Here is a 26,809-nt window from a genome sequence, read left to right on the forward strand (position 1 = left end):
AGCAGCTTTGTTCTTGAATAGGCGATGAAGATTTGGAACCTCACAATTTATTATGCACACTCATATTGAAACTGTTTTTTACAGGAATTGTCGAACTAGAAATCATTTCATTTCATATTAGTCGATGCACTCATCAGCACCTGTAGTGCGTCATTTGGACATATAATGAATATTTCTATCCAGAAAAAGACTCCCTTGATAGATAACCTTGGTCACTCGGTCTTAAAGAGTCGGAGAGTCACTAAATCAAGCTTCAGATAACTGCAAAGTAATCACAGGATGATGACTTCATGTTGGATTTTGATATCTGCTTTGCACTATCCTGCACCATACTACTATCTTAATATATTGTGGCCAGTGTGCTGGCACAATGCTGTTATCCATGTCTCCGAGTTATCCATGTTATCCAATCTGTTCACTTCATTCTGTACACTTTCTTAATACTAGCCAACTTTTAAAACAAAACAAAACAAATCAAACCAAATCAAAGCTTCCTTTCCTTTCATTAACCGAGTCCCTCCTGTTTCCCAGCCTGTTTTTCTGCCTCTCACCTTCCAAGTTTCTCATTTTATCTGCAGATCTTCTACAGCTCGTAGTCCTTAGTTTCCATCCCTACATTTCACCTTTTTTTTGATTTTTCTCGTCTTTTTACTTTCCTTTTAAATATTTGTCTCCTGTCCTTTGCAAAATCACTTCCTTTGTCCTGCTTAATTCTGCATCTTCTGCCAACCCCTTTTTGACATTGCCTTCTTTCCACAGTTGTTATTAATTCAACGTTTCGCTTTGAGACTCCGTGTCTTTCATCCTTTCCCTCTTCACCAGACTCTCCTAGTCCTAATAGTCCATCCACAGTCCAGCAATCTATAAGTTTTCTTTTTCTGTCATTTCTTTTTCCTTCTTACCTTAGATAGGGTGATATGTAGTGAATTTTCCCCAGCCTTTGTAAAAAGCTTTCATTTTACCAATGTTCTTTGCTACAATATCTTTATTGGGCTTGTGCTGCTTCATCTTTGGGTGAATTGTACAGATTTGTGCTTAGGCCGTTTGAATTTGATAATCTCCTTAACTATATAGATTTTATGTTGCCAAAATTTCCACATAAAAGTTGTTACTGGCACCTAGTAGCTGCCTTAGTTCATTTTTTTCTCTGCCATAGTTCAAAACATCAGTCATTGATATAAAACAATAGCTCGGCTTCATCAGCACTTTAGTTCATCATTGCATTTTTCCAACCTCTTTACAAGCATGGCAGAATTTAATCCTATTACTTCACACTCTTTATGTCTAACAGCACATCTCTTAGGAGAACAGCACAGAAACAACGGTTTATGGTTTAATTTGTTTTAAATAGAAAGGCTGTGTAGTACTTAGCCTTTATAAAGACTTGAAATTATTTCATTATTTTATCTCAGTTTGTGAATAAAACGTCGAGTCTAATTAAAGCTAAGATTGTAACTGTCTTCAGGAATAAAGTGAGTAAATCTGAGGTCTACATTATCAACCTAGTGGATCTAGTCTATGTTGCAGCAAGCTGTTCTGTCATCTCAGTTCATGAGTACAGTCTCAGCATAAATCGGGAGCTATAGAGTTCTTTTTTTTTTTTTTTTAATCTTTTGCACTTTAATTGTGACATTGGCTAATTTTGTTTCATTGCTCATTCACTCTTACTCTGTAAAATCTGGACTGCTTTGTTCTCTTGAGATATTTGAAAATGGGATGTCTTTTATGCTCAGCTACTCATCTGATTCTTCCCCCATTCCGCTCAATTCCTGTCTGGCGGAATAAGGATATTGCAGACTCTGATCATTCATCACCATAGTTGAAAAGGCCACTAGAAGATAGTTATGGTAGAATTCCGATCTGGAAGCTTAGTCTTGAGCTGACTTTTTGTGCAGAAATTGTCTCTGCCTTCGTGAAACTTTGTAAAAGTCAGATTATACTGTGTGGATTACCCTAAATTTGCACGTCAGATATGCCATCCTAAACCTGCAGTAAATCCCACTGATGCCAGTGAACTGATTCAAGGTTCATAGCAATATTACTGAAGGCAGAATTTGTTTGCTTCGTCCCCTTCTTGACCCACATTTTTACAGAGCAACTGACTTTTAACTATTAAACCCAAATTTAAGTAATGATGGCAATTGCTGCTGTGCTTGTGGGCGCGTTGCCTTCAAGCTATGACGGCTGGCAAAGGTTTGCAGGATTTCGTAGTACTGCAGTCAAACTGGTTGTCATTTGACTGTTTTTGCACTATTAGACTTGACAGAGAATTGTTCAGATTTCTCAGCTCAGAATGAGGTTATGTCCGGAAAAGTCATTGCAAAAAGTGACATTTTAGTATTTAGATTTATTTGCCTTTGATAATTGTTTCTGTTTGGTCAGATGTTCGAGTTTTGTATGTGTTATTTTTAAACTGCACAGGCTTCATCAGACCACTTATGCTGAGGCACCTTCCCTAGAGGACTTTTACCTTTATGCATTGTGGGGACATAGCTGATGAAGCAAAAACTGGTGTGGCAAAGTGTGAGACAGAAAGTGAGAGTGAGAAAATAGTATTACAGAATACAAAACGATTTTGGAACAGGGTGTGAAACCGAGGTCATGCATGAAAACCATGATGAAAGGAAGCGCAGTGTGAGAAATGAGTATGATACTTGAAGGGACTATGAGAAGGGATGGAGAACAAAGAAAGCACCTAAGGGATACCGTGGGTGAGAGAGACAATGGAGCTGAGCGTTGTGAATCCTGTTGTTCTCTTGATCTCGGTAGAGATATAACCCCATAGAGTACTGTATTCTGCTAGAGAGAAACCCTTGATGAAAATTTTCTTGCAGTGCAAAGTGTTGGAGCAGCACCTAGTTTTTCCCAAAACTGCCACCAACAGTTGCTCAAGTCCTGCAGTAAGTGGACTTTCCTGTCCATGTCCCAGCCACGTCCTTTTCATCCAACATGAGGCTGAGTTGCCTTGTAAAATCATTCTCCTAGCTAAAGAGCACACAGGTTTTTTTTCTATCCTCTTTATAAAAGCCAAGTGGAGGAATAGAGTGGAAATTTCCAATTTAACCTAGCTGGGAAGAAATTCTCTTTCCAAGTATAACTAATTGTTAATCTTAATTCTTTCCTACTTGCATCTGTGATGAAGAAAGGTATAATGTGGAAGTTTTTCTTCATTCTAATTTAAAGAATTAGAATTTATTTCATTTAAAAGTTTTTTATTTGGATATGATTTAACAATAAACCTAATACAAATTAGTAACTAGAAAGTGTATGTACAATTTTAGTCATTCTGGATTTTTTTACACCAGGTACCAGAATCGGCTGTTGAGATTTGTAAGGATCATTCTTTAGTGCACAGTTTGCAATACTTTTCATGCTTAATTTTCACGCTGTGTTTGTGCAGTATCAGCTCCAGAGGACAGCTTTCCCAGAAGATCATTTAACCACTTTACAAAGTGTTGTTTTTCTTTTTCATTTTTTTTCCTCAGGCTTTTATTTATAACATATGCTTCAAAGTATGATACTAGGCATCATAATATAATTCTAATTTATGCAGGAAACATTTCTTACCAGCTTTCTCAGTTCCTTTGGTAATAATACCCAGTTGGTGTAGATTTCTCCTGTTAGCTTCATTTTTCTTTCTCATCTATTTTATGCAAAAACATTTTATTATCTTGATAAAGGAAGAATATACAGCATTGTGCCTAGCAGTTGTATTTTCTAAGTCATTAATTCCAATATTCACAATAAGAAGTGTCATGTTAAAAAGTTTCAAGTCTACAAGAGTGAGGCTTTTGAAATCCAATTTCTGCCTATCATGGAGGGAAATCTTGCTTTTTAGACTAGTTTGAAGGATTTTTTAATTTTGTTCTATTTTTTCACCCAGAAGAGACTTTCAATCAGTTCTAATCATAGTCAGCCAGTCTTCCTGTGTCTCGTATCACATTTGCTGCCTCTCATGTGCCCCTGGTTACAAACTCTTTCCTTCCCTGAAATATTTTGTCAGATTTTTCCTTTAATTGTACAGAAAGTCAAATCAAATGAAAATTTGTGTTTAAATATAATTTGAACATATAGAACAAGAAAATCTATTAAGCTTTCTTGGGCATAAAGGCAAAATTTTACGCCAGACTACAGCTGCAGTAGCCCATAATCTGGATCATTTCAAGATTATATTGGGTCTTAATTAGTGTTACAGTTAGTCAGTGGATATGTTCATTTCTGAGTAAGTAGTGGAATAAAACACTTAGTTTACCCACAAGGAGTGGAGAAACTCTTCAAATTGCAGCTAAAAACAAAGGAACAAACAAAAAGTGTTGAAGAGGTACCTCTACTTTTTGTTCAAATGCAGATTATTTTGGAAGACATTTTCATATGTATGCCACTGGTTGTCAGGAAAGACAGGCATGTGCAGCCCTGGTAGCTCCTGGTTTGGAATCACCAGCAGGAGATAATGCATCAGAATAGATCTGGAGGTTCAGTTTTTGGTAGAAAGCTTGAGAAACATTTCTTTGAATGTATTCAGTATTTTATTGTGTTTCGTAGCCAAAGAAATTCAGCTGTGTTGATTTGTAGAGTGAAAATAGTCACAGCTTTAGAGTAAGGGAGGGATCTCGTATCACCTCGACTCTGTTTTGAAAGAGTTTGTGGAACCTGCACCGTATCCTGGGGTTTTGGATCGGCTGTGTAAGCATACATCATTTATTTCTGCTCAAAGAAGTAGCCTCTATTAATTACTTTATCAAATCTTCTGTATCATTTTGCTATGAGACACAGTTCTGTATTTCAGCTGACTCATCTGGGGAACACTTCCACGTTCAACTCTGCAGTAATGTGAGAAACACTGCTTTGCCATCCCACCAGCACTGAGATCTCACATGAGTAGCTTTTCTTCCTCAAGACATCAGTTAGAAAAACAGTAGTGACATCAAAACTGGTGCCTGCCATGCTTTGTCTTCCAGTGTGCACATAGTCTGGTTTAAAAGCTGGGCACTGAACTGCAGAATCCAGGAGGGATGAGACTGGGACCTGTGGGTCCATATTTACCCCTTTCTGTGAGCACGGCTGCCTTAGTAGTCCAGATCCAGACTAGTAACATCATCTTCACTACAGCCAATCCTTGACCTTGGTGGGTAGCATGTTATGGTCCAACTCTCCGTACAGACATGGCACTATATATCCTCGGTTAAATAGATCCCATTTAGGAGCTGTCTCACTTCCATGTGGCTTACAGCACAGACACATGTCTGGTAGACATACCTGAAGTCTCTCTGTAAGTCTTGCCCAAAATACCTGAGCCTCGAGCAGTTGACACTGTAGGTCCAAAATACCCACAGTTCTTGGATTCCACCTTCTTTTGATGGATTTAGATTTTATTCAGACCTGCAGAGGTCTTTATTTCATGCACACACTCTATAGCAGATGCCACTGTTTCTTAAACCTGACTTACATAATGTGTTAAAGCTTATAGTTAGCTTCCCATTTAATGGGAGTGTTGCAGCAATATTAGTAGTCTGACAACAATAACCCTTTTTCTGTATTTAAATGAAAAGCAGTGAGCTCAACAAGAGTGTTAAATGGAGCCTACTCAGGGCATCTGATGGAGAGGCTTCCCTGTCTGGCCCAGGCAGAGGCTGCCATACTGGTGGGTGACTGCAGGCAGTGTCAGACCAGCTTTTAAATGCTGCTGTTTCCACTCCTGGCTCTTTCCATCTGCTAGAATCATAGAATCATAGAATCATAGAATGGTTAGGGCTGGAAGGGACCTTCAAAGCTCATCTAGTCCAACCCCCCTGCAAGGAACCGGGATATCTCCAACTAGATCAGGTTGCTCGGGGCAAAACCTAGAGGTTTTCGGGCTTCTTTTATACTTTCTTATCAGACTGAGTACTTTGTTTCCAGAGAGGACATCATACCCTTTGTCTCTACAGATGGCATACACTCACTGTAGATACCCCTGTACTACTTGGCGTGCAGCAAGCTAGGGTTCAGTGATCCAGCTGTGTCACAGGATTTTTTAGCCCTTTAGGACTGCACAGAAACACTGCCCTGTGTTTTCATCCGTTTTGTTCTCTCTTTGCAGGCATACCAGGCAGCGACTATATCAACGCCAACTACATAGATGGATACAGAAAGCAGAATGCTTATATAGCAACGCAAGGGGCCTTGCCAGAAACCTTTGGTGACTTCTGGAGAATGATGTGGGAGCAACGGGGTGCAACTGTAGTCATGATGACGAAACTAGAGGAGAGGTCCAGGGTAAGGAAAACATGTACAATGTTAATAATATTGTACCTGATCTTTGTTCTTTCTTGTGTGTTTGTCTGCCTCCTGTGTATGCACAAGAACAGATTTTTTTAGGTTGCCACCGGTTAGAAGTGCCCATACTATGAGTGAAAATCACTTATGTAGGAAACGTTAGTTCCACTGTGAAATTATCAAGTCATGCCACTTATTTTGTCAGGTCTTTTTGTACTCTGAAAAACTTGAAATCTCTTGACCCACAGTGATATATATATTTTTTTTTTTTCTGTTTCAATCATACTGGAAACATTAGGAAGTGATTGAAAATGTTACTTCCTCTGTAGTATCAAGAATACAATTGTATCATCCTTTTATGAGGAAGTTAATGTGTGTCAACAGCATTGAATTTTATTTTCAGTTTTATGTCGTATAGATTAAACATTACTTAGGATCAGTGAGGATTCAGATTTCCATAAGAAACATAAGAATTTAATTTTTTTTAGCACATGGTAGGTGCTAGAAAAACTCTACAATTGCATATCCAGTAATAGAATACAAAATTACCTGTGATATTTCAAATTCAATTTTAAAGGGCAAAGTAAAATTCAGAAAGTAAAGGAGTAAAACATAAGGATGCTATTCTAATAGTAGAAATGCTGTGATAAAATATGTGCTATATGTGAAGGGAAATCAAAAGAAGAAAGTAGTAATATTTTTTGTCATATAATAAGGAAAATGATGGAAAGAGTAGTAACAGACCGCCGTGTGTTGCATGAAGATTTACTAGCAGGTCTGCATTTGATGACATTCATCAGTTCTAATGGTGGATGTTACTTGGGGGTGGAGAGCAGCGAAAGGAAAAAAAAAAAAATAAAGATAATGAGAAAAGGAAAGAGAAAAACCCTTCTCAGTGGCCAGTCAGAAGGAGAGGTCAGTGTCCAGCCTTCAGCACCCTCTCCAGTAGAGCAAATGGTTCCCCGTCATACTTCTCCCACAATAACTCTGTATTTTATGTCAAGATGTACTCAAGCTCCTTGTGGGTTGTTCCTGCTCGTGATGCTGCTGTCGTTGCTGGGAGGATGGGTTGGCTGGGGAAGGTGCTACTGTCACTGGCTCATGGCTGAGCTTTCTGCAAATGCGTTGATGAGTCCTGCAGTGCAAACCAGAAGCGACGACCAAATGTAGAAATCAGGAAAGGGGAGAAAAAAGGGGCGATTCTAACATCAGTGGCCATTGCTTCCCTTGTACAAAAAGGGAACTTGCCATAATGACAGTGTCAGGGTTTGCAAATATTAAGTCCAGGAGATGAATAACAAACAAGAGCGTCAGGGGAAGAATACTGCCACGGGTGTCCTGGGGTGTGCTGTCCTGGGAGCTTGTGTGAAGGAGTAGGGAGCTGCAAGTGGGACACAGGCTGTGGCATTGCAGGTGGAAGGTCCTTAGCAATACAAAAAAGCTAAGGTACCTAAGGCTCTGTGCAACACCTGTTAAAAAATACCATCAACACAGAGGATCAAAAACAGTTCAGAAAGAGAGAAAGAGACTAGGGAGGAGAAGAGGATATTTCTTGTCCAGAAAAGCTTTTAAATCAGTAAAAAGTGTCTTACGGAGGTAACTGGATAATAGTTGATACTTCAGTAAGTCGTGGATGAGCTCCATTTCAACATGGAAATGTTTTTGCATGTGCAAGCTTGCAACGGGGGGGGGGGGGAATGCACTGTGAAGCCTAATACTGTACTGTGCTGGCATTGATATTTTTTTCACATGCTCAGATTGATATAATTGCAATGATTACATGACTTGGTGAACCTCTTTGCTGCAGTCTTTCCTCTCTGGAGGCTTACCAAAGTACATATATGTATTTATTCTTTTACCGTTTCACCAGTTTTTAAAAATAAGAGTAGCTTTTTTGCAGTTCAAGCAATGTATAACATTGTAATTACAGAATCACTTTCTGCATGTAAATTCAACCTACATTAACATCACTGCCTGTACATACTCAATGGCATTTAGTACAGAGCAGAGGGTAATTTTATCAGAAATTTTCATTTTATCTTGAATCTACAGGCCTTGTCTAGTCTAGGAACTGGCAGTTGTTTGGAATTAAGCAAATAAAATTTTGCCCATTTCTTCACTAATTATTTCTTATATTAAAGTTGCTGCTAAATAGCATCAGTGCTAAGAAAAAAATCCGATCCTAATGAGCAGCCCATTGCAGAAGGTATACTTAAATACTTCAGAGTTTATCTTAATACTGCAGGCCACAGACAGGCACTGTCTAGAAAGATGTTTTGATGTAACTAAATGAAATTCTACTCATTCTCTCCAATAATTGCTTAGCAGAGTTTTAAGCTAACTCAAGCCTTTGCTGACTGCACCCTAAAAAAACACGGATCAGAATAGTAATCACCTCCAGAAGTGATTAGCATTCAGCAGCAATACTTTCCCTGAGTGTAATGAGAAACCAGACAATCTAGTCAATGGATTGTCTGTGCGTACAGTGCTTATGTTAGCGTATTTTTTTGTGCATAATTTAGCTCATTCTGTGTTCATAGGTCAAGTGAGTTTGATGCACTCGATGTAAAGCATCAAAGACCAGCTATCCAGCGCGTAATTCACCTCCCGTCTTAGAGTTTGCAACTCTGTGAATATGGCACACCAGTTACCTCTTCTCCTAATGCAGTATCTACGTGTAATGTGATTAATGGTATTGATGGTGAGGCAGCAGTGGGAATCCCTGTGTGGGAAAAGAATATGATGACAACATTTTATCGTTATTTTTTCTCATGCTATCATTTTTATATAGCATATCCCATCCAAGAGAAATTTCAGACATGAAATACAAACACTGTTACATACCATTAGAGATGAAGATCTTAGCTAATTTTGTTTCTCTTTTTCCTTTGATTCCTTTTTGATTGCTTTTGTGTCTTGGCAGCCTGATCATTATTCCTGCTGCAAGGCAAGATCATTTCTCTCCGGGACTTCGTCTACTTTCCATCTCCATGTCGTCATTTCTGTTTAGCTTGCTTTTTTCATTATGTAGTCCTGCAGCTTAATATCAGCCTTTTTAACCTGGACTGCATAGATAAAGATGGGGATTTTAATTGCATCTGCAGAAACAAAGTTGGTTCATTAGCATGTGTTAGATGTCTGAGTAACTTCAGCTTTGAGAATGTACATATTTTACAGCTGAGTGCATCAAATGAAGATGTTACAGTGAATTCATTATTCATTTGTTTGCCTAAAAGGAAGCTGCAGGAAAAGAGAAGCTCTTTCACTTATAACCTTTCACACTTTGTTGGTTTCGTATGAAATGTCATCACCTGAATCTCACTTGACCTAAACCAGACTAGAGGGAGAAAGTCAGTCCCATCATTCAACTACCGTGCACATAATTTATATCAAAAAGAATTATGCACACTGACAGTGCATGGAACAGTGTTGCTAGCATATTTGTCACATGTATGAGCTTTATCTAAATGACATAAAAGAGCGATATTGAAGGTTGCAAATTAGAGATTAAAAAAGGCAACTGTGTGTTGCACTAAGGACAGTGGTAAAGCAGGTAAAGCGTTGATGTATGATACCTCCCTTCCTCACTCCTCTGTCTTTCCCTCTGCCCCAGCAGTGCAGATTTTCCTTTTTTTTTTAGATCCTCTGAATTAATTGAACGTTGTGAGAACTCGTGTGCTGTAGTGAATGACATGAATGACCAGATGAAGATAAGAGAGTCTCACTTTACAGCCTCAAACAGGAAACATTTAGTCCTGCCTCCTGTTTCAGGGTAGGATGCTGTTGTGGATCGTTCACTGGAAAGGGATTTCAGGCCTTTCCATCTTAGCTATGTAATTCCTTATTGTGAATACATTTACCATGTAGTTTTGGAGCTGATAGAAAATACTTACCTCCCTCCTGAACCTCATTGGCAATATTTTCTATCTAGGGACCACAGTGCCTACGATTAGAATCTTCTGTCAAAAAAAAAACAATCAGGTTAAAACTAAATGACAATATAATGACCCTAGCAATTATTCAAATATGAGACAGATTCTGAACTTCTATACTGATGAGGAAGGCTTTAGTTTTCATACTGATCTCCATTTGTTGATGGTAGCATAGGCACTGATGTCTAACGTAGCTGACATCCTAGATAAGATAAAGCAATAGTACAAGCACAACAGTTAGTAATAAGTAAAGAAAATGAAGAACATATTGTTTTCTTGTCTGTATGAAATGCATGAAGATCTTTCAGACAAATACAGACTGTTCAGCAGAGTTTTACGTGATTGTGGTTAAGGTATTTTTCCATTTGTTGTGCAGGGCTTCAGCAGCAAATTTCAGATCTTTTCTCCTAAGCATGTTTTGAGAGGTAATAGTGTAGCTATAACCTGTCAAAATATTGGAATGAAAATAATTGACAATAAGTAACTTCACTAGTATGGGTAGAACAGTCATCAATACGTGCACTTAACAATTAATTACAGATTATGTCAATATGCTCCCAAATCCACCTGTATTCTAGTGTATCTAGACAAAATGTAATTGATTTTTTGTGCATAAAAGCTGCACTGATGTTTTCTATTGGGCAACACAGGTATGAATTTTTTTGTGTGTGTGAAATAGGTATTTAAACATAGAAAAATGTAAATAAAATTCTAGCTATGTTTTGCAGCAACTAGAAAACTATGGATGTCTTTATCTGGTAAGAGATAGGTTAACATCTCTCCCAGCAGACCTTTTAGCAGATAGGACATTTGTTGCAGATGGCATTCTTTCATACTGAATTGTGTTGTTTTACTAAAGAGGAATTGAATGTGCAGTTTTTTCATTGTTCATTCCCTAATTTTAATGGCAAACCAATAACTTCTGTATCAATAGTGTACTATCAGAATTTTATTTCACTTCTTTAGTGCTCTCAGCAAGTTAAGATATGAGTCAGAAGAAAAATGAATGAGAGAGCTGGCAAAAAAAAAAAAGAAAAATCCAAAGTCAAGTAGACCATGTGCTCGCCAGATTTACAAAAATAAAAATAAAAATGTGTAGGTTTGTACTGTGTTTTTTTTTTTTTCACTGTAGCAGAATGTGATGGCCACAGTCCAAGAATTCCTACACCATTTTACGAGCTTGAGTCACCAGTTACCATGTCAGAACTGTAAAACTCAACCATATGGCTGTTCATTATGGAAGGGTTCTCAGAGGCTCAAGGGCAGGGGTGTGCTCAACTCTCACTAAAATGCAGTCAGTCATAAGTGTTTAATTCATGTAAAAATCTGATCCTAGTTACGTACTAACATAGACTGCGTTCACCAATAAAGCTTAAAGTTTCTTTTTCTAGGCATACTACAGGTGGAAGTGCTGTGCTGAGGTGCCTCAGCTAAAACTCAGACTATTATGTCACCCAGCAAAATAGCTGTGGAAGTGCCATACTATAAGCAGAGCTAATTTTGTGTGAAAATAAATGCTACAATGCCACTACACAGGCTGCAAGTAGTTTTGGCATGCCGTGTCTGGTTATTTCAGCTTATACACATTTGGAGTTGAGGGTGTACAGAATGGACACCCCATGTGAAAAGGTGTTGGTAAATTAAAGAGAACGTAGAAAAGAACAATAATAATCAGAGGATGGGGAAATCATAGAATCATAGAATGGCACAGGCTGGAAGGGACCTCAGAGATCATCTAATCCAGCCTCCCTGTCATGGGCAGGGACGCCTCTCAACTAGACCAGGCTACTCAAGGCTCTGTCCAACCTGGCCTTGAACACCTCCAGGGAAGGGGCATCCACAACTTCTCTGGGGAATTTATTCCAAAGTCTTACCACCCTCCTACTGAAGAATTTCTTCCTAAGATCTAATCTAAATCTGTTCTCCTTCAACTTAAACCCATTTCCCGTTGTCCTATCAGTGGACACTCTTGTAAAAAGTCCCTCTCCAGCCTTCCTGTAAGTTCCCTTCAGGTATTGGAAGGCAGCTATTAGGTCCCCCTGAAGTCTTCTCTTTTCAAGGCTCAACAATCCCAGCTCCCACAACCTGTCCTCGTAGCAGAGGTGCTCCAGCCCCTGGATCATCTTTGTGGCCCTCCTCTGAACACACTCCAACAAATCTATGTCTCTCTTATGGTGGGGACACCAGAACTGGACACAGTATTCGAGGTGGGGTCTCACAAGAGCAGAGGGGGAGAATCACCTCTCTTGACCTGCTGACCACGCTTCTCTTGGTACATCCCAGGATGTGGTTGGCCTTCTGGGCCGCATGAGCACACTGCTGGCTCATGTTGAGCTTCTCATCTATAAACACCCCCAAATCCTTCTCTTCAGGGCTACTCTCAACCCCCTCTGTGCCCAGTTTGTATCTGTGCCTAGGATTGGCCCGACCCAGGTGAAGGACCTTGCGTTTTGACTTGTTGAAGCTCATGCAGTTTGCACTGGCCCATTTCTCAAGCCTATCAACGTCCCTCTGCATGGCATCTCTTCCCTCAAGTGAGTCCACGGCACCACACAGCTTGGTGTCATCGGCAAACTTACTGAGGGTGCACTCAATGCCGTCATCCATGTCACTGACAAAGATGTTGAACAGCACTGGACCCAGAACAGACCCCTGAGGAACACCACTTGACACTGGTCTCCATGTAGACATTGCACCATTGACCACAACTCTTTGAATGCAACCATCCATCCAGTTCTTTATCCCTCGAGTGGTCCATCTGTCAAATCCGTGTCTCTCCATTTTAGAGACAAGGATGTCATGTGGGACAGTGTCAAACGCCTTGCACAAGTCCAGGAAAACGACATCTGTTACTTTACCCACGTCAACCAGCGCTGTAGCTTTGTCGTAGAAGGCCACTAAATCAGTCAGGCACGACTTGGCCCTAGGGAAGCCATGTTGGCTGTCACCAACCACTTGGTTATTTTTTATGTGCCTTAGTACAGCTACCAGGAGAATCTGTTCCATGGTTTTACCTGGCACAGAGGTAAGGCTGACTGGTCTGTAGTTTCCCGGGTTGTCCTGGGTCCCTTTTTTAAAGATGAGGGTGTAAGAGGAAAGTCAGAAAGAATTGGATTTCTTCTATATAGAAGAGAGTGAAGGAAAACATAATAGTCTTCCAGCCTGTGAAAGGCTGTTAAAAATTTCATGGCAGGCAACCATTTTGCCTGCCTGTGGGGCTCTAGAAGGAAGAGATAAACTTTGCAGCAAGGGCGATTTGTGTTAAACTGTTAAAGAACTTCCAAAACACAATGTCATGAATGGAGCAAATTCTGTAGGGTATTTTGTGCAGTCTCTTCCACTGTAAGCTTTCAAGAACTGTTTGCACCAGAGTCTTACCTGAAATGATATGGCAATAACTGTTACTGCCACACGTATTTTTCAAGGCAGCAATCCAGTTTTTTGTGTTGTGATTCTGTGTCCATAAACAGAGTGGTTTCTCTTAGCTGTTCAGGTAAACTGATAGTTTTCTCAAAAATGCCATTTCCCCGAGGCGAGTGTATAGCAAGTGGTTTGTTTAATCAAAACTGTATCGTAACTCCTTAATTATCCTTTGTTTGCGTAGTTTATTTGCTTTGTGCTTGAGGTAAGGCATACGTTACTGCCTCGTGTAATTCTTGTCTTAATACAGAGAGAGGGACTATGCCACGTGTAGAGACTGGCCACTGACACTATGAGTTAGATGTTTTCCTTGCAAAATTAAAAATTCTGCATACTTGTTTTCAAAATGCAATGATTAGGTCATGTCTGGTGTAGCACTGCAAGCTATTGCTTCAGTACGAGGAGTACTTTCAAGGAATTCCAGCCAGTCGGTGAGCGAATTTAGTGTTGTTTAAGGAAAATAAATGCACATTAAAGCGTATGAAACCCAGGAGGTTTCTGGAATGTGTTGATGATAATTTCCTTCTCCAAGCGATAGAAAAACCAACAAGGAGAGGTGCTATGCTGGGCCTTATTCTCACAACAAGGAGGGACTGGTGGGGAATGTGAAGCTCAAAGGCAGCGTTGTCTGCAGTGACCATGAAATGGTGGAGTTCAAGATTCTTAGGGTGGTGAGGAGGGCACTCAGCAAGCTCACTACCCTGGTCTTCAAGAGAGTAGATTTCAGCATCTTCAAGGATCTGCTTGGTAGGGTACCATGAGATAAAGCCCTGGAGGGAAGAGGGGCCCAAGAAAGCTGGTTAATATTCAAGGATCACCTCCAAGCTCAGCAGTGATGCATCCCAAAAAAGAGGAAGTTGGCAAAAACGTCAGGAGGCCTGCATGGATGAACAAGGAGCTCCTGAACAAGCTCAAACAGAAGAAGGAATCTTACAGAGGGTGGAAGCAAGGACTGGTAGCCTGAGAGGAATACAGAGAAATTGTACAACCAGGGATCAGGTCAAGAAGGCTAAAGCCCTGATAGAATTAAATTTGGCCACGGACGTCAAGGGCAACAAGAAAAACTTCTATAGGTATGTCAGTGATAAAAAGAGAACTAGGAAAACTATGGAGCTTCTCCAGAAGGAAATGGGAGACCTCGTTATTCAGGATATGGAGAAACCTGACTATTGGCTTTTTTGCCTCAGTCTTCACTGGCCACACCTCACAAGTCACAGAAGGCAAAGGCAGGGACGGGGAGAATGAAGAACGGCCCACTGCAGGAGAAGATCACGTTCAAGACCATCTAAGGAACCTGAAAGTGCATGAGTCCATGGGACCTGAGGAGATTAATCCACAGGTCCTGAGGAATATTTGAGAAGTCATGGCAATCTGGTGAAGTTTCCCCCAATTGGAAAAGGGGAAACATAACACCCATTTTTAAAAAGGGAAAGAAAGAAGACCCAGGGAACTACAGGCCAGTCAGTCTCACCTCTGTAATCGGCAAGATCATGGAGCAGATGCTCCTGGAAACTATGCTAAGGCACATGGGAAAAAAAAAGACGTTATTGGTGACAGTCAACATGACTTCACTAAGGGCATATCCTGCCTGACTAATTTGGTGGCCTTCTATGGTGGGGTTACAGCATTGGTGGATAAGGGAAGAGCAATTGACATCATCTACCTGGACTTGTCCAAAGCATTTGACACTGTCTCGCATGACATCCTTGTCTCTAAATTGGGGTGACATGGATTTGACAGATGGATCACTCAGTGGATTTGGAATTGGCTGGGTGGTCGCACTCCAAGGATGTGGTCAACAGCTCAATGTCCCACTGGAGACTAGTGACAACTGGTGTTCCTCAGGGGGTGATGTTGGGATAAGTGCTGTTTAAGATGTTTGTCAGTGACATGGACAGTGGGATCGAGTGCACCCTCAGTGAGTCTGCTGATGACACCAAGCTGTGTGGTGCGGTGGACACACAGGAGGGAGGGGATGCCATCCAGAGGGACCTTGACAGGCTGGAGAGGTGGGCCTGTGAGAACCTCATGAAGTTCAACAAGGCCAAGCACAGAGTCTTACACATGGATCAAAGTTGCAGGGAGAATGGACTGAGAGCAGCCCTGAGGAGAAGGACTTGGGGGTGCTGGTGGATGAGAAACTCAACATGAGCCGGCACCATGCGCTGGCAGCCCAGAAAACCAACCATATCCTGAGCTGCATCAGAAGAAGCGTGGCCAGCAGGTCAAGGAAAGGTGGTTCTGCTCCTCTACTCTGTTCTCATGAGACCCTTCCTGGAGTACTACATTCAGCTCTGGGATCCCCAACATAAGAAGAACATGCACGTGTTGGAAAGACTCCAGAGGAGGCCCGCAAAGATGATCCGAGGGCTGGAGCACCTCTTCTATGACATCAGGCTGAAAGAGTTGGGGTTTTTCAGCCTGGAGAAGAGAAGTCTCCAGAGAGATCTGCTTGCAGCATTTCAGTGCCTACAAGAAAGCTGGAGAGGAACTTTTTAGAAGGGCAGGTAGTGTTAGCACAAACGGTAATGGCTTTAAACTGAAAGAGGGAATATTGAGCTTAGATCTAAGGAAGAAATTCATCCCTCTGAGAGTGGTGAAACACTGGAACAGGTTTCCCAGAGGAGTTATGGCTGCCCAATACCTGGAAGTGTTCAAGGCCAGGTTGGATGAGGCTTTTTGCAACCTGGTCTAGTGGAAGATGTCCCTGCCCATAGCAGAGGTTTTGGAACTAGATGATCTTTAACGTCCCTTCCAACCCAAACCATTTTATGATTCTATGATTTCCTTATTTAGATGATTCTGATGAAAGACTCAGTTCTCTCTTATGGTGAGAAATATATTTGGAAAATTTAATTCAGACAGGTGTCTTTGAAAGAGAATATTATGATTTACATCTTCCATCACTTACAAAGCTTTTCCTATTATCTGAGGAAGTTAATGGATACAGCTGGCTACGGAAAGGCACATATTAGTATTAGATGGGTTTTTTAGGTGGTCTTTCTGGTCAGTATCACAGGAACTGTATGAAGCAAATTTATGAGATTAAGAATTTTTTCCATGTATTAAGCTAGCAAAAGAAATCCATCTGTGTCTCAAATGTCCATTGAAAAAACAAAATCCAAAGTGAAACTTCTTAAGGTCCCCAAAACATTCTCCAGCATACCATTGCTCATTTTCATGCTGCTTCATCCATTCATCAATTCTGGCTTTCAGGTGAACCAAAAACTTAAGAATAATAGAATTTTGTTGCTTTGATGTTTCATTCTTTTGATTATATTGTTTCGCTGATTTCTTACGTAATATTCATGTCAGCTAAAAGAGTTAGCCCTCTTGTATGGACAATAGAAAATCTTTGCTGGAGTACTTGAGTAGTAAGCTGAGTTGTTCAATATGTTCTTCACAGTGTCGTGTAATACCTCATTCATCGAAAGGATTATTCGGGCTGCACACAGCATTCAGCCTTGAGTACAGGAGGAGGATGAAGCAAAAAGTAGTCAGCCCACTCGCTTTTCCCCTCGGTTCCATGCACATAAACCTTTTGAAGGCTTCTTCAGAAAATCTTGCTGAGCTTACCTGTTTAATGGACTCATCCTTCAAAATGAATGTGCTAAGACCCTGCGTTCCGTGCTGTTAGGAAGAGTTCCAAAAGGGCATCTCACATTGATGCCAGCAATATAGCTTTCAACTGTTCTTGGCTTGTATAGATGAAGATGAAAGACGAGACAGAGAACACGTTTCAAATATGCCCAATGTTCCTTTTAATATCTGTTTCCTTTTGTTTTAATAATTGTACTATGCTCTGTCATAAGGAGCAGAATTGAAACAATTTTAGGGTTATCTTTTTCACTATCAATTACCTTTCAGTATTAACTGTTAACCTACTAATTGTATCTCAGAAATTTCAAAAAGTAAGAGTGTAATGAGGCTTGATTTGCAGACTTACTGGAGGACTAAAGTTTGTTATGAATTGATTAGGCTGAAGTTCATTTATGTTGTCTCCAAAGCCTGTTTGGAACTTCTTAAACAAGGCTACTGTAATTAAGACCTTAGACAGAATTATATTGCACTGCAGAAGTGCTTATTTTCTACCTAGTTTTTAAAATCCAAATACTCAGTTCAGATGAGTGTCAACAATCACAGAATCATAGAATCATTTAGGTTGGAAAAGACCCTTAAGATCATCAAGTCCCACCAGTAACCTAACACTGCCACGTGCACCACTAAACCATGTTGCTACATCTTTTTAAAGACCTCCAATGGATGATGACTCAAGCACTTCCCTGGCAGCCTGTTCCAGTGCTTGAGAACCCTTTCAGTGAAAATATTTTTCCTGATATCCAATCTAAGCCTCTCCTGGCACAACTTGAGGCCGTTTCCTCTTGTCCTATCACTGTTACTTGGGAGAAGAGACCAACACCCACCTTACTACAACATCAAGCTCTCCCCTCAGACTCCTTTTCGGTAGACTAAACATCAACATCTTTGCCTTTACATACTCACAGGTTTGTATGCACAATAAATTGTTATGAGAGACCAGTGCATACAAATGTTGTTTTTTTTGTAGTAAAAAATGGATCCTAAGGAACAAAATTTCCAGAAGGGATTAATTGTTTTGGGAATACATTTGTTGAGGCTTAGAAAGATGTGTCTACCTGGAGCCAGGTGCTCAATTCTTTCAGGATTTAGGATCCTACTAAATTCAGTGCCTCTCTGAAAGCAAAATCTAAAACTTTAAACTTGTTTTCATCTTTATTTCTGAATAGGAGTTTATGTTTTTAATCTGTCATTTAAAGTTAGGCAAAAGTGAATGAGTGACACTTCATCAAGTCTTTTTCAAATAAGGCCTAAAATATGTGTTTCTGTATTCTATTTATTTATTTATTTATTTATTTATTTATTTATTTATTTATTTATTTTACATCTTTGCATTACAGTCTCACATACTAATGTCAGTGCCTATGATCTTTAGGCTCAATCTTTAGGTGGCAAGGCATTGTTGCAGAAAGGAAAATGTCTTCAGAATAACAGCTGCTTGGAGACGGAACATTAGCTGGAATGTCTGATAGGATTTGGGGCAGTTTCCTTTACCAACAACTGACAGTACCTTTTTTATTGAGTTATTATTATTATCATTCACCGTCATCGTAGAGATACTTTATTTTTGAACAAAGACCATCTGAAAACATTTTGTCTGCAAAAGACTGTTGTTATTAATGAAAGCAGAGCTAATTTTGCTACATACTGCTGTTATTTCCTATTCTAAATTCAGCATAGTCCATGTGCTGTTCTTACAGCAAAGAATGTACTATATGAATCTGCCTGTTACTAGTCTGCTGTCTGTTTCCCGATCTGCGTTTTGTCCTTATAATCTCAGATGGCCTGTAGCAGCTGGCTCACGAGTTAAGGGGCTTTTCAGCCTGGATGATGGAACTTTATACTGGAAAATTATTTCTCTAACCTTGAATGTCAGGAATCTTTGTATTCATATGTTCGTAAGGAAATACACCTCCCTCAGCTCTGTTGAGGCATGGCAGTGCCTTCTCTAGTGTCTGCGGCTTGCTGAAGTGTGAATATCCAGGAATGTTCTTAGGAACTCTGGAGGTACTTAAACCCCTCAAGTCTGAAATGGTCTCAAGCTTCTCACTTTTAATGGAAAAGAAAGCATTTGCATTTTCTCACAGCTTTGCTTTCAGTGAATGCCTGCATTTCTATGAAGAGCAAGGATCCACATGGTCTGAGGGGAAGAAATGCAGAGAAGAAAAAAGTGTGTGTGTTTAAGGAGTAGGTTAAGAGAATGTGCCTATCATTAGTTATATCTTCTAGCTATGTCTGCTACTATGGTACTTAAAAGATTCCATAATATATTTAGCAGTTCTTTGAGAGCTGCTCTGATCTCGGATGTAGTGGTTTTGGCAGTGTGCGACCTATGATCATGAGACAGTGAAGTAACAGGTATGCTTGTCATTACGTGTCATTGAACTTCCCTTTAAAAAACACTCTTTGAAATCACCAGTGAGTCCTTTCATGCTCATGTCTCTGTTTCGCTCGTCTTGCCGTCTTCAGTGACAGGCAAGAGAACATCAGAGAATGAGTTGTGAAAGCTGTTTCCTGCCGCCACGTAGAGTTAGCAGCACAAAAAAGCTCTCGTTGGGTGCAGGTGAATGTGGTTGGCAGAGAAAAGATCAGCCCTTGGAACTGGGAGCTGGGTGAATAAGAGGAAGGTGACATCTGTGAGATTTACCGAAGGTGCATTGCAAACTAACCCTGAAAAGAAATAAATCCTGTAATCGTGTTTCTGAACGAGGATGCATGTTATCATCACCATACCTTACCACATTAAAGTTGTCTGTTTTCCAAACAATGTATATAAGTGAGGAAGAAATTGCCCTCGCTACAGGGAAGTGAAACACAGACCAAAGAGCTAAAGCAAACAAAAATTGGCAAAATATTTCAAAACTGACTTGTTGACATGTAGTGTTAATTTTTGAACGACCCAAGGGGTTTGAGAATTTTATTCCGAAAAAAAAAACATTAATATGTAACCTCTGAAAACTAAACCTACTTTATGTGCTGAAAGCTGGGGTCTTGACATAGGATCAAACATATAACAGGAAATGTCTCAGAAAATAGCGTCTTAGCCATTAACTTACATTATTCGATTCTCTGATGATGATGAAGTCCAACAGAAAACATTGTTCCGATCTCTCAGAAAAATAAATCAGACTCTAAAGTGTTAGGAGTATTTGGAATGTAAGGTTTGTGATCACGGAGCAAAAGAGTGTAGGAGGCAGGTAAGGGCACATCTCTGAAGAAGGCCTCTTGTTCTGGGAAAAGTCAAGAGGCAAAAGAAATAAAAGATGTAGTTTCTTTATGTTACACTTCATGTACTCTTCCAGAAGGTCAAATCCACATCAATCCAAAATCAGGTTTTCTTTCTAAAAGTGTGATACTTATCTTTTGTCAGTTTCCACTTTCAAATAATATATACACTGGTCTACTAATTGTATTTGTTTTTCAACAGTTAGTGTCTGGTTCCAGCAGCAGTCCTCTGCATCAGCTAGCTCTCACAGGAAGCATTTTAGAAAAATTATAAAATGATTGGAGTTTGTGTTAGATAAACTAATAAATGAAAAACAAACAAACAAACAAGCCGCTAAAATCTGCACCTAAAAGAGCAGGGACATTTATTTTCTCCCAGCCTAACTGAAAAGAATCAATTTTCTACAGTCTTCTAAATGTAAATATATACTTAACGTTAGATTACTACACAAAATAATAAAAAATCCCAAACAAGTATTTTCTGTTTGCAGAGGTGCTGGTAACATACTATGTTCTGAATTTCCGTTTAATTTTTGTGTTGAACATTTGTTTCTCTCTTTTACCTTTGGAAGTTGTTTTTATGAAGTCTTCCTAGTGAGAAAGCTGGTTAATTTTTCAGCCATGCTTTCTGGAAGCTGGCACTGCTTCTACAAACGTGCAATTTAAATGTGAGAACCGCAGGGTAAAGAGAACTGCATGTTCAGGCATGCAAAGGCATAGCCATACATTTATTTCTTGTATTCTTTTTATTAAAAGCATATAAAGTATTCTACCATTTTTATTCATTTTTTAGAAAAAAAAAAAATTCAAATCAAACGGGTTTAGTCAGCGGTTTACATTAAACCACTAAGATTACAAACAACAGCTATCATGTATCAACATTTACCATGAAAAAGTGAATTAATAGGAATTAATAAATAGGAATAGGAATTAATAAACAATAAATAATAAATCACGACTTGTTTGTCTAAAATACAGCTAACCAATATAGACACAAGTTACACTGGGTCTATATTGATGATAATGTGAAACTAGATTTACTATAATTATATTGAAATAACTCAATTGAAAATATACTTTTCTGTCTGATGTGCGGAAGACCACGGTGGTTTCTTTTGGTGTTAGGAATCTTGCAAGTAACTCTCCAATATTCCTGAAGTACCTGCAATACTTACTCGTCCAGTATTTCAGTAAATGGCACAAGGAAATAATTACTCAATCCCTCTTAATAAGAGGCTTTTATACACTCTTAATCCTATTTTTAAGACTGTAGTATTAATATACATTTTTAGTTGCTTTGTTCCAATTCCTTCTCTATAAATTAAGCTATCAATTCCTGTAAAAGATTGTTTCAGTATTTTTTGCTTCTAATGAATGTTCATCACCTGCTTCAGTGGTTAGGATTTTTTCTCCTCTTTATCTAGATTACTTGTTCTCAGACTGTGATTTGTGAACCGTTAGTGATCTGTAGACCTGTGAGCCTCAAAGTAAAATGATCTGCAACAAAAAGCTGTTTGGACTGGGGAGTTTGAAAGAATACTGAGTCTTTTTCAATAAGTACTGTGCAGAGTGAGAAACCTGGAGAACATACGAGTTTCAAAGATGCATTTCTTAATGTTACATTTTGAGGAATCATCAGTTTTTCTCTTGAATTAGGATGATAATTCACATTTTTATCAGAAATACTGTGCAATATTCTGCTTTTCTTGTTTATTCCAGTTTATGTATTCGCACTGAATTTGGTATGAATCTGGCTTAGAGTGATTAATGAAGTCATTTATAGGCAAATGCAATGTATTATTACTGGGCTCAGAATACACTTCTGTATCGTGCACAAGGCTAATTGATAAGAATGTAATGTTATAAATAGAACAGAGACTGACTGTCTCAGTTTCACCTATCAGTCACTGAAAGCATAATATTTTCATTTATTTAACCCCCATTCTACTTTGTACCATGTTTTCTCATTGGTCTAGGGGTACAGCATTTCTTTTCTCCTAACAGTTCTCATTGTAAATGTGATTTTTAACTGAAACAAATGATTGAGTCTCAGCAATGATGATAAACATGGGGTTTGCTTATGTGTCATCTTATACAGAATTATTTCAGCTCATTAATATTCTAAACTATGGTGTTCTGAAACGGAGATTTCTCTGAATCAAGTGTCCTGTGTCTTAACATTTGATAGATGACCTCTGTCTAGCAAACCATGTTTTTTAAATGCTTCTGAACACAATTTCGTTATGTGCTTTGTAACACCGATCTGAGAAGGAAATTGTATTTTCTCACAGTGCACTTAATAGTTTTTGATGCTCTTTCATTTATCTATGTACTAAAATTATTTCTAAAAAAATTCAGATTCTTTTACTGACATATTTCTATACATACTAAATATTAACATCCAAGCAACACTTTACGGGTTTGGAAACTGTTGGGAAGTGGGTGAAATATGGAAAATATTCAAAAAATTGGTTGTCTACCTTTACTGGATTAGTACTGTTATTAAATTCTGGACTGTAAAAGCTGAGTTACTGAAGATACAGGTCATATTTTTGACTACTATAAATTGTGTTTTCTTCAGTGTATCTATACATATTAGTATTTTTAATCATCTGCCCCACTGAATTTACAAATACCCATTATGGAAGAAGATACTGTAAAAGCTACTACCAGAAGAGAAATTCTTCTCAATGATAAAATACATTTCTTGTGTTGGATCCTTAGCAGTTGTTGAGCATTTAACTCCACATACTTTAAAAAGTTACAGTGATATACACTGAGATTTGTAATAATGTCAGTTTTAAATGTATTAAGTAATTATATATGTTTCGCTACAGGTGAAATGTGATCAATACTGGCCAAGCAGAGGCACAGAAACTTACGGGCTAATCCAAGTGACCCTTCTAGACACTGTTGAATTGGCAACATACTGTGTTCGTACATTTGCACTTTATAAGGTATATATACTTATAGATACTTAAAATTTACTTAAAAATTTTTAAAAAATAAATCAACTTTTATCCCTTCCTTTCCCTTTCCCTTGCCCTTCCCTTCCCCTTGCCCTGCCCTTCCCCTTCCCCTTCCCCTTCCCCATCCCTTCTCCTTCCCCTTCCCTTCCCCTTCCCTTCCCCTTGCCCTTCTCCTTCCACTTCCCCTTCCCTTCCCCTTCCCCTTCCCCTTCCCCTTCCCCTTCCCTTCCCCTTCCCTTCCCCTTCCCTTCCCCTTCCCTTCCCCTTGCCCTTCTCCTTCCCCTTCCCCTTCCCTTCCCCTTCCCCTTCCCCTTCCCTTCCCCTTCCCCTTCCCCTTCCCCTTCCCCTTCCCTTCCCCTTCCCCTTCCCTTCCCCTTCCCCTTCCCCTTCCCCTTCCCCTTCCCTTCCCTTTCCCCTTCCCCTTCCCTTCCCCTTCCCCTTCCCTTCCCCTTCCCCTTCCCTTCCCCTTCCCTTCCCCTTCCCCTTCCCTTCCCCTTCCCCTTCCCCTTCCCCTTCCCTTCCCCTTCCCCTTCCCCTTCCCCTTCCCCTTCCCCTTCCCCTTCTCTTCCCCTTCCCCTTCCCTTCCCCTTCCCCTTCCCCTTCCCCTTCCCTTCCCCTTCCCCTTCCCCTTCTCTTCCCCTTCCCCTTCCCTTCCCCTTCCCCTTCCCCTTCCCCTTCCCTTCCCCTTCCCCTTCCCCTTCCCCTTCCCCTTCCCCTTCCCCTTCCCCTTCCCCTTCCCCTTCCCCTTCCCCTTCCCTTCCCCTTCCCTTCCCCTTCCCTTCCCCTTCCCCTTCCCCTTCCCCTTCCCCTTCCCCTTCCCCTTCCCTTCCCCTTCCCCTTCCCCTTCCCTTCCCTTCCCCTTCCCTTCCCCTTCCCCTTCCCCTTCCCCTGCCCATCCCCTTCCCCTTCCCTTCCCCTTCCCCTTCCCCTTCCCTTCCCCTTCCCCTTCCCTTCCCTTCCCTTCCCTTCCCTTCCCTTCCCTTCCCTTCCCTTCCCTTCCCTTCCTTCCCTTCCCTTCCCTTCCCCTCCCCTCCCCTCCCCGCCCCTCCCTCCCCTCCCCTCCCCTCCCCTCCCCTCCCCTCCCCTCCCCTCCCCTTCCCTTCCCTTCCCTTCCCTTCCCTTCCCTTCCCTTCCCTTCCCTTCCCTTCCCTTCCCTTCCCTTCCCTTCCCTTCCCTTCCCTTCCCTTCCCTTCCCTTCCCTTCCCTTCCCTTCCCTTCCCTTCCCTTCCCTTCCCTTCCCTTCCCCTCCCCTCCCCTCCCTTCCCTTCCCCTCCCTTCCCTTCCCTTCCCTTCCCTTCCCTTCCCTTCCCTTCCCTTCCCTTCCCTTCCCTTCCCTTCCCTTCCCTTCCCTTCCCTTCCCCTCCCTTCCCTTCCCTTCCCTTCCCTTCCCTTCCCTTCCCTTCCCTTCCCTTCCCTTCCCTTCCCTTCCCTTCCCCCTGCCACCCAGCACTCTTTCCCTCTCTCCTTCCTGCCACCCTGCCCTCCTTCTTTCTTTTCCTTCCCGCCTTCCTTCCCTTTCCCTCCTTCCCCTTTCCTTCCTCGTTTCCCCCTAGCAGCACTCAGCAATGAGACTTCTTCTGCAGACAGAGGGTATTTTTCTTTCAGCACGGAGTTTTGTAAGCTGTCGCTATGAAAAAACATGTAACTGAATGAGGTGCCAGCTGAAGCTCTGGCACCTGTTGTGATGCATTACTGCACACTATGGTTAAAGCCCTTACATTGTTTGAATCCTGCAATTTAGAATATAAGAAACATTTCCCTCCATAGCCTGAGTTCTGTTGATCTCTAGCCCCAAACATGATTTAAATGTACTTCACTGGTATATATGCTTCCTCAGTGGTTTCATTGAAAAGCGCCAGTGTCACATCGAGTGGCAGTTTTGTCATAAAGTTTTTTAATTTCATAGAATGGTTCAAGTGAGAAAAGGGAAGTGAGGCAATTCCAGTTCACTGCTTGGCCTGACCATGGTGTCCCAGAACACCCAACGCCATTCTTAGCTTTCCTGCGACGAGTCAAGACCTGCAACCCACCCGATGCTGGACCTATGGTTGTACATTGCAGGTAAGCCCAGAATTTCTGTCAAAGCATCTTACGTCAAGATTACTGCTTTCTGTTTTTTGGCAGATGAAAACATTATCTTCTTGCAAAGAGACTTCTGAGTCTGTCAAAGAAAAATATGGTTGCGTTGCAAATTAGGGACCTGAGTATGGCACTGCCAATGTGGATAGGCCAGAATTATTTTCTTTGGTCTGTGCAAGAGGAATTAATTTTAGAATATCTAAGGGTCTGCAGGGAGAATACAAAGGTATCTATGGCATTCAGAAAGTGGCATGAAAAAGAAAGAGGATAATGTTGGTTTAAGAACCTGAATATTGAAGAAAGTGTGTTTTGAGCAATGAAAAACAGCTTTTGAAATTATTATATTTTGTATGAAAGTAAAGAACATGAAAATTAAGAAAGACAAATGGTAACTTTTACTAAAAATAGGTAGAAACCTTAATCTGTATTCAAGGTTAGACCCTCATCTTAGGACTGTGAGGAGCTGAGACTGCAGAGGATGTACCTGGGGAACAGGCTGAACTCAGTTCCAGGGAAATGAGTGCTCCATGCTGTTTGCAAAGTAGCAAACCTCTTTAGGCATTATAAGGTATGAATTAATAAACTCTCTAGAGAAGAACATCAGCTCGTCTTAAAGTTTGGGGAGTAGGGAAAATGAAGAGATGGGGATTCTTTGGAAATCTTTGACAAAAGCAGATCTTTCAGAAAGCCTTAAAATCACACGGGTAAGAACATCATCACAACATACGTGCCAGTTCGGATAGAAGTAAAGTGTCAGGTGGGTCCCCCTCGTTCCAAGGTTATGCTGTTATAGCTGACATAGCTTTCTCTGCTGCACCTTTCAAAGCTAATTCCTAAGATCACTGATTTTTGTAACCTTCAATTTGGGATGCCTTCAGTTAGTAAGGCTGATTGCTCCTATTCCCTTTTCACTGAAGGTACAAATGCTTAGCATATTGGAAAACTAGTCTTGCTTTTGTCATCTGAAAATGAAGACTAGGAATTAGAGGAGTTACATCATACCACCCCATCTGGTTCTGGCTTCTTACATGTTGGTAAGCCAGCCATGGAAGCTGGTTCTTTGAACAGTTTTGAAGTAATTAAAAGAGGCTCTTGTAGATGAGACAGGAAAATGAAGTCAACAGGAAAACAAAATAAGCAGGACTTCAGTGTTGAAAGGCATAGACTGTTTAGAAAAGATCAGAGAACATGGAAGATAAGATAGACATTTAATGTTTATTGAAACACCAGGGTTAGGAATGTGGAATAAATATAAGTAATAATACAAATCTATTTTTATAGTTTGCTGGATATTTCCTGAATGGAGCCAAATCTTTTTGCACCTGTATTTAC

The 26,809-nt window shown here is 40.4% G+C and overlaps 1 protein-coding gene across 1 annotated transcript in view; it reads left to right on the top strand.

The window, feature by feature from the left end:
• Positions 1–26,809, top strand: part of PTPRD (protein tyrosine phosphatase receptor type D) — a 230,889-nt gene that overhangs the window by 169,945 nt on the left and 34,135 nt on the right. Inside the window, exons 29-31 of the mRNA XM_086629922.1 lie at positions 6,080–6,255; positions 23,267–23,386; positions 25,305–25,459. Of these exons, the coding sequence (XP_086486048.1) occupies positions 6,080–6,255; positions 23,267–23,386; positions 25,305–25,459 (451 nt within the window). The remainder of the gene's footprint in view (positions 1–6,079; positions 6,256–23,266; positions 23,387–25,304; positions 25,460–26,809) is intronic.

The sequence above is a fragment of the Tauraco erythrolophus genome, chromosome Z, assembly GCF_009769465.1.
Source record: "Tauraco erythrolophus isolate bTauEry1 chromosome Z, bTauEry1.pri, whole genome shotgun sequence".
NCBI lineage: Eukaryota > Metazoa > Chordata > Aves > Musophagiformes > Musophagidae > Tauraco > Tauraco erythrolophus.